Here is a 16,172-nt window from a genome sequence, read left to right as displayed (position 1 = left end):
TACAGTCTGCTAATGCAGCGTTCTACTGTAGGCTTCCTGCACTGCCATAAATTTTTAGTAGCAGTTTCTTTCATTTCCCAGCTATTTTCTAATTTTACTAGAATATTTGGAGTTTGGCTCTATTTTTTTTCTTTTCTTTTAGACTTTGGAACCAGTACCAGCAGTGGAGGTCTCTTCGGAACCACTAACACTACCTCCAATCCTTTTGGGAGTACATCTGGCTCTCTTTTTGGCCCAACTAGTTTTACTGCTGCTCCAACTGGCACCACTATTAAGTTTAATGTAAGTTTTATCTTCCGGTCTTTAATGTAACCTGTTTATTATAGGAAGCAGTAAATTTTGCAGTTCTTTGTGTAAATTACTATACAGTTACAGTGGATTCATATGCAACTGTGCAGTGCTCTAATATCGCTTGAAAACATGCCCATTAATAGAACTGTTGCAGTGGAAATAAGATGTATAATTAACTCAAGAGTAGTAGAGTTCTTTATTCTGAATGCGACAGGCTTCTCAAACCCCATGAAGTAGTGCCCTATCTAGGCTTGTCAAGCTTACCTCTTCAGCTTTAATGCAACTGTAAACCAGCTCTTAAAATTGAGCATTCTCAAGAGGGCCAGAAGCACTACAGAATTCTATGTGGTCAAGGCTAAATAGATGCTAATAGCAACAGGGCCTGAAGCCATTTTGGAGTGTGAGTCAAAAGAAATGTAATTCTCTTAAGTTAGGATGGATCTGGAAAGGTGAACTGAAATTTGACGATCTATTCCCTATGCGTTTTCTATATGAGTTCCCTTTAAGAAAGGGTGGAATAACAAAACTTGAAGGTTCTTTGGCAGTTGAAAGTGAAGGATGGCTTGCAGAAGGAACTATCATGGAAATGGGGTAACTAACGAAAAGAGGGATTCTTTTTCTGAAATACTTGTTCAGCCTGGAAACAGAGAGGGTTGAGACTTGCTTGAGCTGATTTATCAAATAGAGACTTTCTGCTTGCCTGGGTGTGGACAGAATTGTGATGACCAACCTGAACAGACTCTGTCAGAGGGCATTGGTGAATACTTCTCCACAGAATAGTAAGAAAAGATATTAGGGATAATAAAATCCCTGAATACCTGGAGGATTTGTGTTACAAACTTAGGTAAACTATTTTTAAAGTGAAACTGGGTTGTTAACTGGGTGTTACTAGGGTAAAGTCCACTGTTGATTGCCATTGAAAATGCTTCATCGCTGGGTGAGGTCACAGCTGTATGGATAATGCTAAAACTATTCCTGTATTAAAGTTAGGTTTTAACAGTATCTGATAGGAGAATACTAACTGTATTAATGAAAACCTATCTAGATTTTAAATCTGATACCTTAACCTCTTCTTTCGCAGCCACCAACTGGCTCAGATACTATGGTAAAATCTGGAGTTAGCACTAACATCAGTACCAAGCACCAGTGCATTACTGCTATGAAGGAATATGAAAGCAAATCCCTTGAGGTCAGTCAATAAGTATTTAAACATGTTTGTCTTGTTTGACTGTTAATTAGTATTTTTTTAGCAGAGCTTTTTTAGACTGTAATAAGCACCTTCTGGGCTCATTAATGAGTATGATACTCAGTATCTGCATCACTCACAGAATAGAGGCAGCATCAAGTAAAACACTTCATGCATCGTTATATTAGTTGGTTTTGCTTTTAAATGCTTAACGCTGCACTTTCTGAAGACTTGAAGTTTTATTTCAACACATTCTGGAAGAGAGTGAGTTCCTGGCAGGAGCAATCCTGCGTTGCTGTGATAATGTCACAGCCAAAACTCTCAGCTCTTGAATATAAACTAATGCTTCCAAAGATCTAACCCCGAGGCCTTTCTGTTGAAGTTAACTTTTTGGATACTTCGAAAGAGGCCTTCTAATGAAAAGATCTGAAAAAGCTCTTAGAACTAAAATCTAAGCCCAAATATGAACTGCAGCAGTACATCTAAATTTAGGTTCTGTTAATAGTGGGGCTTTCTTTTTTTTTTAGTGTTAACACTTTTTCTTGGTACTTTCATCTTGGAGTAAACTTAAATTTTGTGTAGACATGCTAATGACATTGTTCTAACCTTATCCTATGTAAAAAGAACGGGTAAAGAGAACTGGGTTTTGCTTTACTAGGAACTTCGTTTAGAAGACTACCAGGCAAACAGGAAGGGGCCCTCAAATCCAGTAGGAGCAGGAGCAGCTGCAGGCTTGTTTGGGTCTTCTACTGCTACATCAAGTACAGCTACAGGACTTTTTGGCTCTTCTACTACTAATACAGGCTTTTCATACGGACAGAATAAAACTGCTTTTGGAACGAGTAAGTATTGCCTGTCTGCTGGCTTTACTGTTGCTGGATGTTCTTCATTCTTACAAATGCAAGTATTCCATTAAGCTATTTAAAATTCAGCAATAAAGTGAGAAGACACTGGTATGAACTCAAATTTGTCTAGTTGTATTACCAACATTCAGTAATCTGTACTATAGAGAGCTCTGTTTACTTAGTAGCTGTACGCATCCTCTGCTTCCCTGAAGATGTGCTGGAAAACAGTTCATTAGTGCATCTGGCTTTCCAGGAAAGTCAGCCAGGTCGTGTGAGCCAGTAAAACCCTTTGAAGTACAACCATTAGTCGTTAACTGTTTGCTAGAGTGATAGAATCAGTTGCCTAAAGGTGAAGTCTAGATTCTAATGCTAATGAGGATGGGCATAAATTCCCTGGAAATGGACCTGTTAATTTATAGTGGCCTAATTAGACTTTGCCAGGAACTTTTTCACAAGTAGGTCAGGGTTAGAATGCAGACCTGTTAAATATTGGACCATCTTGGTTTCACATTGTCCATCTTGGTGTCCTTGGACCAAGAGTAAATGCCAAGTGTGAAATAACTAACTTGTATTTTATAAAAATACTTGCACGTCTGGTAGTTGAAGGCCAGTTGGACTAACCAGTTAGTGGAGCTTTATGAACATAGTGTGAAACAAATCTTGCTGAAACAATAACTTCTGCTGCAAACCTGAATGTAAGTGGATATTTCTATTTACGTGGAATTAGAGACTGAGCAGAAGATCAAAATCCTACAGTATGCAGTAAAAGCATAGATGAAACTGTTATAAGAAAGGCTGTATTGTCTTAGGTCAGAAGTGTATCTGTCCTTAATGGTAGGCATTGCTAGGTTTAATCTTTATGCTTACTTGAGGCCCTTGCGAGTTGAGCCAAGCTGTTGTCTTTGGGCAAGATCAACATACAGGTGTCTGTAACTCTCTGCACTTTGCAACAGTAGGGTTCACTGAGATAAGTGGACTGCCCAGCATGACAGTCTTGTTGGACTTTGTGTATTTCTCTTGCATTTAACTCCAAAGAAAGCACCAAGTCCTGCAGAAATACCAATGACAGTTGTGAAAGAAAGAACAAAAGTTCTAGTATATGTCCATGCCATTTTTACCCCGTCACACCTAAATAGCTCTTTTCCCTTTGGGGAAAGAAAGGGAAAAGGGTTTCAAGCTCGGGGAGAAGTTTCTGTAGCAGTAGTTCTATGGGCTGTAGAACAGTATTGGTAATTTAGGGAACTGATCTTCAGTTCTCTGGCTGTCGATCCACCTCTTGCTCAATCAGCTCTTTTCAGATGTTGTTGCTACCGTTTTCGTGGTATGATGGGCAACGAGCTGACCACGGCAAAGAGGGTATCCTTTGGGTCAGATCTATCTGTGAAGTGTGTTTGCTAATAATCCTTGGATGTTAGGTTCACACTGACTCTTAGGGCAAGGAGAACCTGATAGAATATCAACATGAACTACTTTGATTTGAATGCAGATGCCATGCTGTGTTGTTGACACTGCATGTTTTGCTGTTCTGTTGAATTCAAGCTTTTTTTCATGTTTGAATGTACTGAGTATGGAAGCATGAATAGTTTGGGTAAATGCTTGAGGCCTTTTAACCAAGTTGTTTGCATGTTGTAGGTACAACTGGCTTTGGGACAGGAACAACAGGGGGTCTTTTCGGTCAGCAGTCTCAAACTACCAGTCTGTTTAACAAGCCATTTGGACAAGCTACAACAACGCAGAACACTGGCTTTTCTTTTGGGAATACCAGCACTCTAGGACAGCCAAATACAAACACCATGGTAAGATAAATTGTTCAAATACTTAGAGGCGTAAATTGTGATATAGCTATTATTCCAACTAGACAGAGAAGGCTGGATATAATAGTTCAGAAACTTTCCTCAAACTGTAATACAGTTTCATAAAACTAGGGTTAGGCTTTGAATGCTAAGCTAAAAAATGTTAATTGGAAAAAGTTGCTTTTCATGATAAATGGATAGCAATATAGTGTTTAACAGGTTTTTTTTGCATTCCCTTCTTTAAGCGGACTGTCTCTGTCAACTCAAATATTCCCAATTGCATTCACACAGTTCCTATCACTTCATTAGTAACATTCCGTGGGAATTCACACTAACCATTTTGAACTTTCTCATGACTGAAGAGCAGCATTCTAGGGTTCTTCTGATTAAAAGGTGCTACACAGCTGTAATTTCATTGCATAGCCAGAGGCTTCAGCTCCAAATGTGCTGTATTCTTTCTGAATATTCTGTGACTTCTCTGAAATGTTTCTTTTCCATCTCCCTCACTGAAAGTGAGGGAATTCCTGTATCCTTTTAAGATCGAAGCATAGATTCTTTGATTGAAGCGTCTTCTTCCCCCCAGTCAGAGGAAATACTGTGGTTATTTTATTAACTGACTTTGGCTCTGTTTGGATCATGGGTGCTCGACTTTAGATAATATTGCAACACTTTTCAAACATAATTCATGTTTGTAGGGTCTCTTTGGGGCAACCCAGCCCTCACAACCTGGAGGTCTTTTTGGAACAGCTGCCAATACAAATGCTGGTACTGGATTTGGAACTGGAACTGGTCTGTTTGGACAAGCTAACACAGGATTTGGTGTTGGCGGTTCGGTATGTCTGTGCCTTTTGTGATGAAATCAAAAATAAATAAAAACCCATACCTGCTGCTTCTAGGGTCCTGTTGCTGTGTATTGACCTCTGTCAAAGTAGTGTAGTCCAAAAGATTAAGATGTCTAAGGTGCAAAAGCAGTATGGTTTCATAAAGTCAAGGATACAATATAAAAATTTATAATTAAACTGGTATTTCAGAAATAAAATTTTTTAAGAACTATTCTCTTGAGTGAGTGAAGACAGCAAGAGTGAACATCTGTCAATCCCTGTATATTGCTAGGGATGCCTCAGTGCAGTGTTGGAAATACAAGTGTTTAACTTGTAATGTTGACTTACCCAAAATTAACTTGATCCTTGATATTGAATCTTTTTTGGTTTTGATGTATTCTGTATGGAGCTGGGTAAAGGAGTTAAAATACTTACTTCAAGAAGGTATTTGTCATACAGTACTAGTGCATGTGGCTTGCAAATAGCACACCGCTGTAGGGAGTCTGCACTGGGTGGTTTAAGTTGTGCTTGGCTCTAGTTCAGCTTTCTTGCCAGCAATGAAACATGAATATAATTCTTCATATCAGTCCATCTGGTTTTAAAATTCATGTTTTCTTCCTTTCAGACCCTGTTTGGTAACAAGCCTGCTGGATTTGGAACCACCACAACCAGTGCTCCCTCGTTTGGCACAACCACTGGCGGCGGGCTCTTTGGTAACAAACCAACCCTGACTTTAGGAACCAATACAAACACTTCCAATTTTGGTACATATAAAAAAAGTGGGATTCAATCACTTAAAATTACACTGCATATACCACACACCAGGCAGCTGAATATCATATACTAAATGATTATGAATGTTAAAATTCTCAGGTAAGCCGTGTTTCTGATGCATGCCGCTCTGGGGGAGCACCTTGGACGCTGTTTTCCACCTTTCCTCCTGGTGGCATGCCCTGACTCGGAAGGTAGATGGTTAAGTTAAAAGTATCACTATTTCAAATAGTGCTGAAGAAGTTGTAACCTGTAATTGAAGACTGTTGAAGTCAAAACTGACGCATCGTAGAGGTTTGTTAAGAGGCTATAAATATGCTGTGGTTGCAAAGGAGTGCTGAAGGAAATGGGTAAAAATAGTCATATTGGTATCTGTAGCCTGATGACAGACTACAAGGAAATCTTGCACTGGAGCAGGGGTAAAGTGGTAAACTGAGGGTTAATTTTTAGCTGGTAGCTGTCATCTTTCACAAGAATGTGACTAATCAGAAACTTCTGAAGAACTATGTCTTGTGTTATGTTGGCTTCTGTCCCCAGTGTTAGGGAATTGGTGTTGAATGAATGTGGTCAAGCAGGGGAAATGTGTACTGACAGTTCAAGTCAGTGATGGACTTACTTAATAAGATTTCTGTTTGAAATCTGTTCTGGGGGGGTTCCTGAAGCTGAGACCAAAAACTCTATTCCTAAAACTGAGCAGAACTGGTTTTAGAATGATTAAGGTATTGACATCTGTTTTGATATCTCAAAAAAAAAAAAAAAAAAAAAAGGCTAAAGTGCAACTATTCTGCCATAGCAGCCTCCCATGAAAGATGGAAGGAAGAACAGGGCAGCATCTTAGCAGGCACAGTTCCTTTGCGGTGACCAAGTTTGGACAAACTGTCCATTATCACAGTTTTTATTTGAGAAAGTTGCTTCCAAGTCCCTTGTTCTGCTGTTTTCTAAGAATGAGGTAGCCACATTACAGGTAGCCTTTTGACCCTTTTTAGTAGTGAACAGTATTGATACTAGTGTTTTATTTTCCCTGCGTTACTTGCAGTGGTACAACTTGCAGAGAAACTGGAGTTTGGCTTGAAGGCGTTTCTGATGTCAGTCCATGTCTGCAGTTTTCTAGTTTGATTCTGTCTTGTGTACTAACAAACGCTATAATTGGATGGTTTCTCAATCTTAAATTTAAGTAATCTGTCTAGTGTTAGACTAGTGTTGTACTTTATTACAATTAAATATGGCATTGAACTGTGCACTCTTATGAATCTGAGTTAACTGCTTTGTCAGCGAGAATCAGAGAAGTGTTTGTGTGGTATAAGCAGTGTAAAATGGGACTTGTTCCAGTTTAAGAAACTTTCATACATCTTACTCTGCCAAATACAGGCTCGTGATGTCCTTCCTGACTTCCAATAAAACTTTGAAGTCTTTAACAAATGTCTGAAAAGGCAAGACAGTATTTTTCTGTACTGTTTTTTCAATACTATGTTTGTAGGTAAAATGTGTTATAATACCATTGGAGGCCCCTCTTGCTGTTTGTTAGAGTTTAACTTACATTGTTGGAAATAGTGTATGAAATTTGACCTTAATTATGGCAGAGCTGTCTGCAAGCAAGTGATTCTTACTTGCATAGATACATTCCCCCCTGCCTCCCCCTTTCCATCCCTAATAGCTTTAGATTAATGCGCTGTTGTTTCTATTCTTGCAGGATTTGGTGCCAACACTGCTGGCAATAGTTTGTTTGGAAATAAGCCTGCAACTGGGACTCTGGGAACTGGGCTTGGAACGGGATTTGGAACAGGTAAGCGGGCTACCAGTTTATTTCATTTTAGCTTAAGCAAAGCTCTCAGATTTTTCTGATAATATGGCTTTGGTATTACTTGATAAGTCTAGTCATGTCGTAAAGGCTATGGGTGGTTTTTAGTCTGAAGTCATGAATCTCTGCCTCAAATCAGAACCAAGTAGAGATTGGTAGCACTATACCAGGGCACCTTTTTAAAAGACTTTGATATCCACCCCAGGCTTGCATACAGCCTTGCTCATAGATGAGAGCTAAGACATTGCCATGGAACTTGAAGTTTTTAAGCCATCTGCATGTTTGGCAGGAAATATGTTGTGGTGGTATGGCATTTACTGCCTTGGAACAGAAGGTTGACAATCTTAAACTAGACTCCTTGGAAACAGGTTTTGCTGTTAAATGTGGAAGTGGCGGGAGCAGCGTTGCCGACAGTGGTGGCTAATGGTTCAGAAATCTGATGGCATCCTCTGTACGCTGTCTGGAGACTACCCGATGTGATTATGTGGATCTCTGACATCTGAGCATCTGTAGCATTCATGAACTTGTTGAATCTTTCTTGCAATCTAACAAACAATTTTCTTTGTGGGATAAATTGGCTTGTAAACTTTTTTTTACAATTCTGTAGTAAATAAGTTTTCTTTCTCCCCTTAGCTCTTGGGGCAGGACAGACTTCTTTATTTGGAAATACCCAGCCTAAACTAGGTGGAACACTAGGAACAGGAGCATTTGGAGCACCGGGATTCAATACATCAACAGCTACTCTGGGGTTTGGAGCCCCTCAGCCTGCTGTAGGTAAGTGTGTGTTAACCCAAGTTTAATTGCTGCTTCCTGCCTTGGTTGAGAAGTGTCTAAACATTGGAACCAAATCCTTTAGAGGGGAAAACAAAATGTTTGAGCAACTCTGAGGCTACTTTTGTCTTCAGTAGCAGTGTAGACCATGTTCATGACAACCTTTTCATCCTAATTATATTTTAAGTAATTCAGCATTACCTGTCTAACATTAATAGTTGCAGCTATTTTAGAGCTGCATCTTCAAAATTAAGATATTTCCTATCCCTGTGTGTGGGGCAGCAAGAGCAAGTGCTTACCAAAAAAAGTAAGGGCACTCTATTATTAGCTTCTTAAATAGTTCCAGCTAGGAGAGCTGGAGGGATTTGATTAGTAAGCATGCCGTTTCTGTTGGCTAAATGAATGGTCTTTAGATTCAGGCTCTTCTGCTATAATTCTGTAAGTTGAAATGTGTACCTTTTCCAGCTACCTTCATCTTTTTTGGCTTTGTATAGACCTTGTTGCTCTAGGTCCTCCAAGGCTGCTATTTCAGGGAAACAACTTTAAAAGGCGGGGAGGAACACCCCAGAACCCCACCCCCTACCCCTCCACCCTCAGTCACTTCACATACTAGGGGATCTGGTGTTAGGATAAGGAAAAATTTGGGTGGGAGGAAGCTACTTTCTCTTCAGGATAAAATAACTCTTTCTTCAGTGTATTGCAGTATTATGCTTTACTGTCTTGCTTACACTTTTCCTTAATCTTGGACCTCCCTCGATGCAAATCTGCAGATGTCCCATGTATTGCTATAGGCAATGTCTGCAGTGGGGCAGCTTAGGGAAGGGTTTTGCTGGTTTACATCTGTTCAGTTAAGCCAGTGTTTCATCTGGTAAGAACCAGTTGTCTCAAACTCTCTTCTTGACTTCCTTGCAGGCTTTGTTTGACAGTATGCTGTTGCTTATGAAAGCGTTCTTTTTCTTGAGGAATGCACAGTCTGGTTTTCTTGCAGTTAAAATTAAGCCTCCTTTAGGTTGCTTGAACACTTCATAATATTGTAGTGGGAATTAAAACTAGATGCTAGCAGATGGAAAGACAAAACTAAGAGACCATTGTTACAGAGGAGACTAGACCAATTTTTAATCTGATCAGTGTAGCAGGAATGTCAAAGCTTTGAATCAAAGATTTTCTGTTCTTGAAAAGAAAAGAAGAGGTTAACGCTTCACAATTCAGATGTATTAGTTAAAGGTTTGGCAGACCAGACTTGCTCTGCTGTTTCATAGCTCTCCGTTCCCTCAGCTCTTCACAGATAAAAACTTGAGCACGGTTGCAAATTCTTATGCATAAGAGGGAATAGAATGATTTCTTCTTCCTCCAGAGTACTGGAGGAAGTAGAAATGGTGACTGAAGAATAGAGGAGAAGAATTCTGAAGTTCGTATATAAATTTGAATTCATTAAGGAGTTCTTTTGGGAAGGTGGCTTTTCTAATAGAACCTGCATGGTTCTGTTAGTAAAACTATTTAACGCTGAAGTTTTGTACAAAAGCTGATGTTCTTTACGTAGCACTGACAGACCCAAATGCATCAGCCGCCCAGCAAGCAGTCCTTCAGCAGCATTTCAATAGCTTGACTTACTCACCCTTTGGAGATTCTCCGCTCTTCAGAAACCCCATGTCTGACCCAAAGAAGAAAGAAGAGGTGAGTGCATATGAATATGAAACTTGTGGGTAGGATTTGAAATGACTTTAATATATTGTGCTCACTATCACAGCTTCACTTAAGTAGCAGTGAGCAACTCGGTGACTTGCCATCCATATGCTCATACTGGTGCAGTGGCTTTCTATACTGTACAGGACCCTAAAACTGCGTATCCTGTGGCTTTATCTACTGCTTTTGGCCATTTCAAAGCCTGAGCTTTAGAGTTCTTCTGCTTACTGCTGCTAGCTGAGAGTAAAGATGGGTAATGTCTCTACTTAACTTGGGATTTTTTAGTATTTAATTTGAGCTTTGCTTATGACAGAGATTTTTTGCCCTGCCACTTTGTTTTAAAAGACAACAAAATAAATCCCTTTTGGACTTCAAATGGTGTGAAAATTCCAATTCTACATCTTACTCTTTCAGAGACTGAAACCAACTAACCCGGCAGCTCAGAAGGCCTTAACAACACCCACCCACTACAAACTGACTCCACGTCCAGCAACCAGAGTGCGACCTAAAGCTCTGCAGACAGCTGGCTCTGCCAAATCTCATCTTTTTGATGGTCTTGATGATGATGAGCCATCCTTATCCAATGGTGCATTCATGCCCAAGTTAGTTGCTTTTGTGTATCTTGGAGGGGGATGGTGGTGCAAGAAGAAAAGCCGTGTGATTAATGATGTACAGAAAAATGGTTTTACGTAATGTCCTTCTGTCCTTTTGTTTTCCTTGGTTATTTGGTACTCTGATATGTTACACAGTTTGGACTCCTGATTATTTTATTTGAAAACATCACTGTGCTGGTATGGGTAAAAATTACAGTTTAACCTGAAACTTCTGGTCAGGTTGGGCATCCTGTTTGTTCTAATGCTCCTGATTGGCTTAAGTAACCTCCTCTAAGTGTACTATGTTCCCTGACTTCAGGGGATTTTGTGACCTGGTTCAAATGTGAACAGCAAAAACAGGGTTTGTGTATAATTTGGAGAAAAGTGTTTATTGTAGAGAAGATGAAAATGGTCAGCTTTAACTGTTAACTTCAATTAATCTGTTAATTGAGGTAATCCTGTGACTGGAATGAAGCTGCCTTATAAGGTCAACTATAAATTATTACAAGGAATGGAGATATACTATAACACTCGGTGTTTCTGAAACTGGAGACTCATTAAGTTTGCTAATGCAGTTTAGCGTGAAGGCCAATTTCTGTTATTTTCATAGCCTAACACTGGTTCTTCTATATATAAACAAATATTATACTCATTTATAAACCAAAGCCTTGAATGGCATTCTAAAATACATTTTTTTAGTAAGGCAGCTATTGCAGTCATCTAATAGAAGATTTCATACATTGTGATTGTGGGAACAGATCTTATATGGCTCCCAGTCTCTGGGACTCTTGAACTAAGCATGGAAAATGTACTTAGGCAGTGGATCTCTCCAAATTTCTCTTTCCTGTTTTTTAGGAAGAGCATCAAAAAGTTGGTTTTGAAAAACCTTAACAGTAGCAATCTGTTTTCACCTGTCAGTCGTGAAAATGAAGACCTGGCTTCTCCATCAGAGTATCCGGAGAATGGAGATCGGTATGTTGATTCACGATGCAAGTGTTCATGCTTACGAGAAGTACAAGCTAGTTATGCTTGTCTCTAATTATTATGAATAAAGTAGGTAGTTTATTCTAATGAACGTCATCTTAGCTGTTCATTAAAAATGAGCTCACCTATTGTGCGAGATTCACTTCCTTTTAAACTAGCCATCTGTTCTTCCTGTGTGGTCAGAAGCCAGTTCTTTTCATCCAAAATCAGGAATTCAAAGAGGGATGACTTGCTTTCTGGATGTATCTGTCTCTTTTCATTCCCCATTGAGAGAAACTAAGTGATTACTTGAGGGAAGTACTAAACCTGACCCTGAGGAGAGAACAACCTCTCCTTATGTTTTGTTCCCTGGGTGGGAATTCCAAGGAAGCTTTGCTAATCCTGTTGTCTTACAGTAATGTATTTTCTGTATATTAAAATGAGGAATCCCTAAGGCTGTTTCTTCCCCCTACCACCTTGCTAAAGGAAAGAAGAAAAAAAAAAAAGGCAGAAACACTTGTTTGCTATGAATCTGTGGCCTTATTTCATCTAAGCTCTTTTTTAATCAAAAGTTGGAAAAAATCCTGACCAGTTCAACATTTTGATTTAATTGAAAGCTGCTAAAAGTAAGAACTGATTATGGCAGTGAGGAAGTTCGTTTCTGACTGCCTTAGTCCTGACCTGGTCTGTTCTTAATGAGATGGGGAGATTCGGCAGCTGTGTTGCCAGTAGCCAGGCACAACAGGCAGCTCTTCAAAGCTGCTGTTTTGCAGCGATTGTCACAATACTGTCAGGTTTGACTTCATCACGGTGCCCTCAAAACTTACAGTTTTAGAAGAATGGGATGATTATTTTGGACACAGAAATATTATAGCATGGTTAATCGCTAGATAAAATCATAGAATCTGTCAGGTTGGAATGACCTTGGGAGGTCCGTCTTCCTCAAGCAGGGTCCATGCTGTATTAAGATGAGGTTGTTCAGGATTTTCTCCAGGCAGGTCTTAAATCCCCATGGGTGGAGGTTCCACAGCCCCTCTGGTTTGTGTGTTCTAATGCCCAACTGTCCTCATGGTCGAGTCAGAACCTTCCCTGTTTTATGTGACCATTGTTTCTCATCCTCCTGCCATGCACATATGAAGAGCCTGACAGTTGTCTTTGGTGTCGGAAGGTGTGCTATCGTATCCTCCTGCAAGCCTTTTCTCCAGGCTAAGCAACCCATTTCCCGCAACCTCTCCTCACAGGGCACGTGTTCTTGCCCGCTGACCATCTTGGTGGCCCTCCACTGGACTTCTCAATATATTTCTTGTACTGGGAGTCCCAGATTAGAGACAAAATTCCAGAGGTGGTTTGAGAAGTGCGGAGTAAGGGGGAATAATCACTTCTCTTAACCTGCTGGCACTGCACCTTACGTGGTGGTCCTGTTTGCTTTTTATATGAAAAGAAACTTGAGTTTTAATATTGACATGAGTCCCTTAGTCTCCTAACTAGCTAAGCTTTGTTCTTTGTTTCTTTAGGTTCTTTTTGTCAGTACCTCCTGAAGAAAACCACAGGCCAGATGGTGAACGAGAGGAAGAGGAAGATCATCATGAAGTGACTAGGTTTTACACTAACCCCATTGCCAAGCCCATCCCCCAGACCCCAGAGAACACTGTGCACAGACAGCAGAACAACGTGGATGACACCATTGTGGCTCTGAATATGCGCGTGGCCTTGCGAAATGGTCTGGAAGGCAGCAGTGAAGATGCCTCGTTTCATGACGATTCCCTTCAGGATGAACGTGAAGAAGAGACTGAAACTGTCCATCAGTTGCATCCTGCAGGTTAGACTGTGGATGGAGATAGTAATTCTTTGTAGCATATAGTTTCTGCTGGCACTTTATGCATGCTTCTTTAAAGGTCTTCTTACTGTTTTTGACCCTCAGCTTTTTCTCTTCTGTTCTCACTTTTCTCCCTCTTTCTTCAGAATCCATATCTTGCTTTCCAGTCTCTCTTATCTAGTGCAGAAAATCTTTTTACTGAGTCACTGAGCAATTGAATTTCATCAGCCAATGTTGTTATATTGATGTAGTGCAATGCATGAGAGATGGGGAGAAGGAAGAGGAACCGATATGTAGTTGTTCTGCAGTAGCGGACTGAGTTGATTACCAGCCAGGAACATGATCTTGGGGTTATAAATCTATTAAAATTTTAGTTTAGTGCTTGGTAGTATCAACATGCAAATCGCATGTTAGAAATTCCTAGGAGAGAAATAGAATATAGAACACGGCTATGCCACTGCAGGGACCCACCTTGCACCTGTTTCAGTACTTCCTCTCAATTCTAGTCTCAGGGTATAGTGAGATTGAAATAGATGGAGAGGTGTGAAAATGTGATGAGAGGTCTTGAATAGCTTTCATTTAGTTAAGACTCTTTTATATGTGGAAGAGAGCTGGGGGGTATGTTAGAGGTTTTTAAACTCGTGAGTGGTCTGGAGAAGGTGAAGAATAGTATTGTTCACTCTCAGGTAATGTGAAGCATCAGATGAAATTATCAAGTGACATGTTCAAAAGACATCTGTCTTCACAAATGTCAGTTAACCTAGGCACCCCAGTGGCAGGAAGTTGTGGATGTAAAAAGCTTAATTGGGTTTTAAATTATTAATCAAATCATTAGATCATTCAACAAATCAACAGATGAAAGAGCTTTGGAGCCTGTTAAATGGAAAAGAAGCCACATTGTGGTCAGCAGGTGCCTGAGCTTCCAAACTGTTAAAGCTTAGGAGAGTAGTTTTGTCAAGCATTACTGTATGTGTGTTTTTCATACACATCTGCTGATCTCTGATCATGACAGAATGCTAGTTTGAAATAGCCTGACATCACAGTTATGTTTTAAATTTGCTAAGGCAGCTGTGGAATTAATAGGCTTTGGTTACTCTGCTTTTGTTGCACTGATTCTCAGTTTATTTGGGGTCTTCGGCTGTCCAGGCGTGCAAAAGAAATGGAATGAAATTCTTGAAAGGCTGAAGTTGATAATTTTGCTGTCATCAAGTTCTCAGTGATTTTTCTGTTGTAGGAATTGTTCTAACAAGAGCTGGCTACTATACCATCCCATCTATGGAGGAGCTAGCTCGATTTACCAATGACAGGAACGAATGTGTTGTGACTGACTTCACCATAGGCCGTAAAGGTAAGCACATACAGCTTTTCTAGTCACTTGAAGTTCACCAGTGATTTTAAAGCTATGGAAACTGAATCCGAGTTTCTTACCTTCAGTAAGACTGTAAAGAGTTTCCTTGCATTGTGAATGACTTGTATCAAAGACTTAATCTTACAGACTGGTCGCCTTAGCCCGTGTTATGGGCTGATTTGTTCCTTTCACATTTGAGCTTTTGAAAAGCTTCTGTAGCTTTTAAGATGCTTGCTGTCCTTTAACACAAAAATTGTAGAACTGAAACTTACTGGAGCATTGGTGCTAAACTGATCTTCATTGTTTCCATCTCAGTTGCTACCTATATTTGAGCTGACTGAGCTTTAGTGAAGAGCCCTCAACCTGAACAGTATTCTTTACTGCTTTTATTTTATTGGGTTTTTTAATCATATTATGTATACTGATTTTTAAAAAATGTTCTCTAAATGTGTCTGCTGTAAAGCTGACGGTACGGCTTAATAGTTATATTGGCAACATGAATAGCCAAACAGTAACAAAAGCTTTCTGTGCAAAAGAACTGACTATAAAATAGTTGATATCATCTTCAGTATTTTCACACTGAGAAGGAGGAGTCACTTGTGCTCCACTCTGGAGACATGACAAAGCTAGGTAGTAAGCTGGGGAAAAGAAAATAGCAGGAACTTAGGTTCTCTAGCATGAGATTTCATATGCAGATTGTGATGTTTGGCCACCTCTCGTTTTTCTTCCAGGTTATGGATCAATTTACTTTGAAGGAGAAGTAAACCTAACTAACTTAAATTTGGATGACATAGTACACATCCGTAGGAAAGAGGTTATTGTTTATCCTGATGATGAAAGAAAACCACCTATTGGTGAAGGATTAAATAGGTAATTCAGGGTTGGTTTCTGTGGACTTTTTTTTAAATGTACTTCATGGACAGGGTAAGGATATTTTTCTAATATTGACAAAATCTACTGTGCTTACAGAAAGGTATCAAGAGATCTAAATTTTGGAGGTGTGCTTTCAGATTACGGTATTGTACAGTTACTTGACAGTGGCACGTTCTGAACCTAAATTTGATATAAAAATTGTTTGAGCTCACATGTTCAATTCTCAGCTCCTGTATATGTACTGTAATAGCTCTGCCTCAAAACTTTGTGGTCTCTTACACTTCTGTCTTTCACAGACGAGCTGAAGTTACGCTAGATGGAGTTTGGCCTACAGATAAAACGTCTCGTTGCTTGATAAAAAGCCCTGAACGGTTAGCAGAGATGAATTATGAAGGTAGACTAGAGTCTGTATCTCGGAAACAGGGAGCTCGATTCAAGGAATACCGCCCAGAGACCGGATCTTGGGTATTTAAGGTAATGTTTGTGTTCTCCTAGTTACAAACTGACTTGCAAAAAATACCAGTAGCAGTCTGAAGTTGGACTCTCCTGAGAACTTACAATTCCAAAAAACTTACTGAACTTCTGTAAACTTTTTTCAAGTCCTTCAACTGCAGTGCAGA

General features: G+C 39.7%; 1 protein-coding gene across 3 annotated transcripts in view; it reads left to right on the top strand.

Moving 5' to 3' along the window:
• The window catches only part of NUP98 (nucleoporin 98 and 96 precursor), a 39,916-nt gene that overhangs the window by 6,266 nt on the left and 17,478 nt on the right, over nt 1–16,172 (top strand). For 2 of the 3 annotated variants that reach the window (XM_064505264.1, XM_026118052.2), the window contains exons 5-19: nt 143–282; nt 1,373–1,480; nt 2,136–2,319; nt 3,955–4,118; nt 4,811–4,948; nt 5,562–5,700; nt 7,398–7,490; nt 8,139–8,279; nt 9,817–9,950; nt 10,374–10,561; nt 11,408–11,524; nt 13,030–13,334; nt 14,566–14,679; nt 15,411–15,549; nt 15,849–16,026. In XM_064505264.1, the coding sequence (XP_064361334.1) occupies nt 143–282; nt 1,373–1,480; nt 2,136–2,319; nt 3,955–4,118; nt 4,811–4,948; nt 5,562–5,700; nt 7,398–7,490; nt 8,139–8,279; nt 9,817–9,950; nt 10,374–10,561; nt 11,408–11,524; nt 13,030–13,334; nt 14,566–14,679; nt 15,411–15,549; nt 15,849–16,026 (2,282 nt within the window). The remainder of the gene's footprint in view (nt 1–142; nt 283–1,372; nt 1,481–2,135; nt 2,320–3,954; nt 4,119–4,810; nt 4,949–5,561; nt 5,701–7,397; nt 7,491–8,138; nt 8,280–9,816; nt 9,951–10,373; nt 10,562–11,407; nt 11,525–13,029; nt 13,335–14,565; nt 14,680–15,410; nt 15,550–15,848; nt 16,027–16,172) is intronic. The other variant, XM_064505265.1, reaches the window with a different exon arrangement.

The sequence above is a fragment of the Dromaius novaehollandiae genome, chromosome 1, assembly GCF_036370855.1.
Source record: "Dromaius novaehollandiae isolate bDroNov1 chromosome 1, bDroNov1.hap1, whole genome shotgun sequence".
NCBI lineage: Eukaryota > Metazoa > Chordata > Aves > Casuariiformes > Dromaiidae > Dromaius > Dromaius novaehollandiae.
Note: the sequence above shows the minus strand (reverse complement) of the source record. Positions and strands in the feature narration are given on the sequence as shown.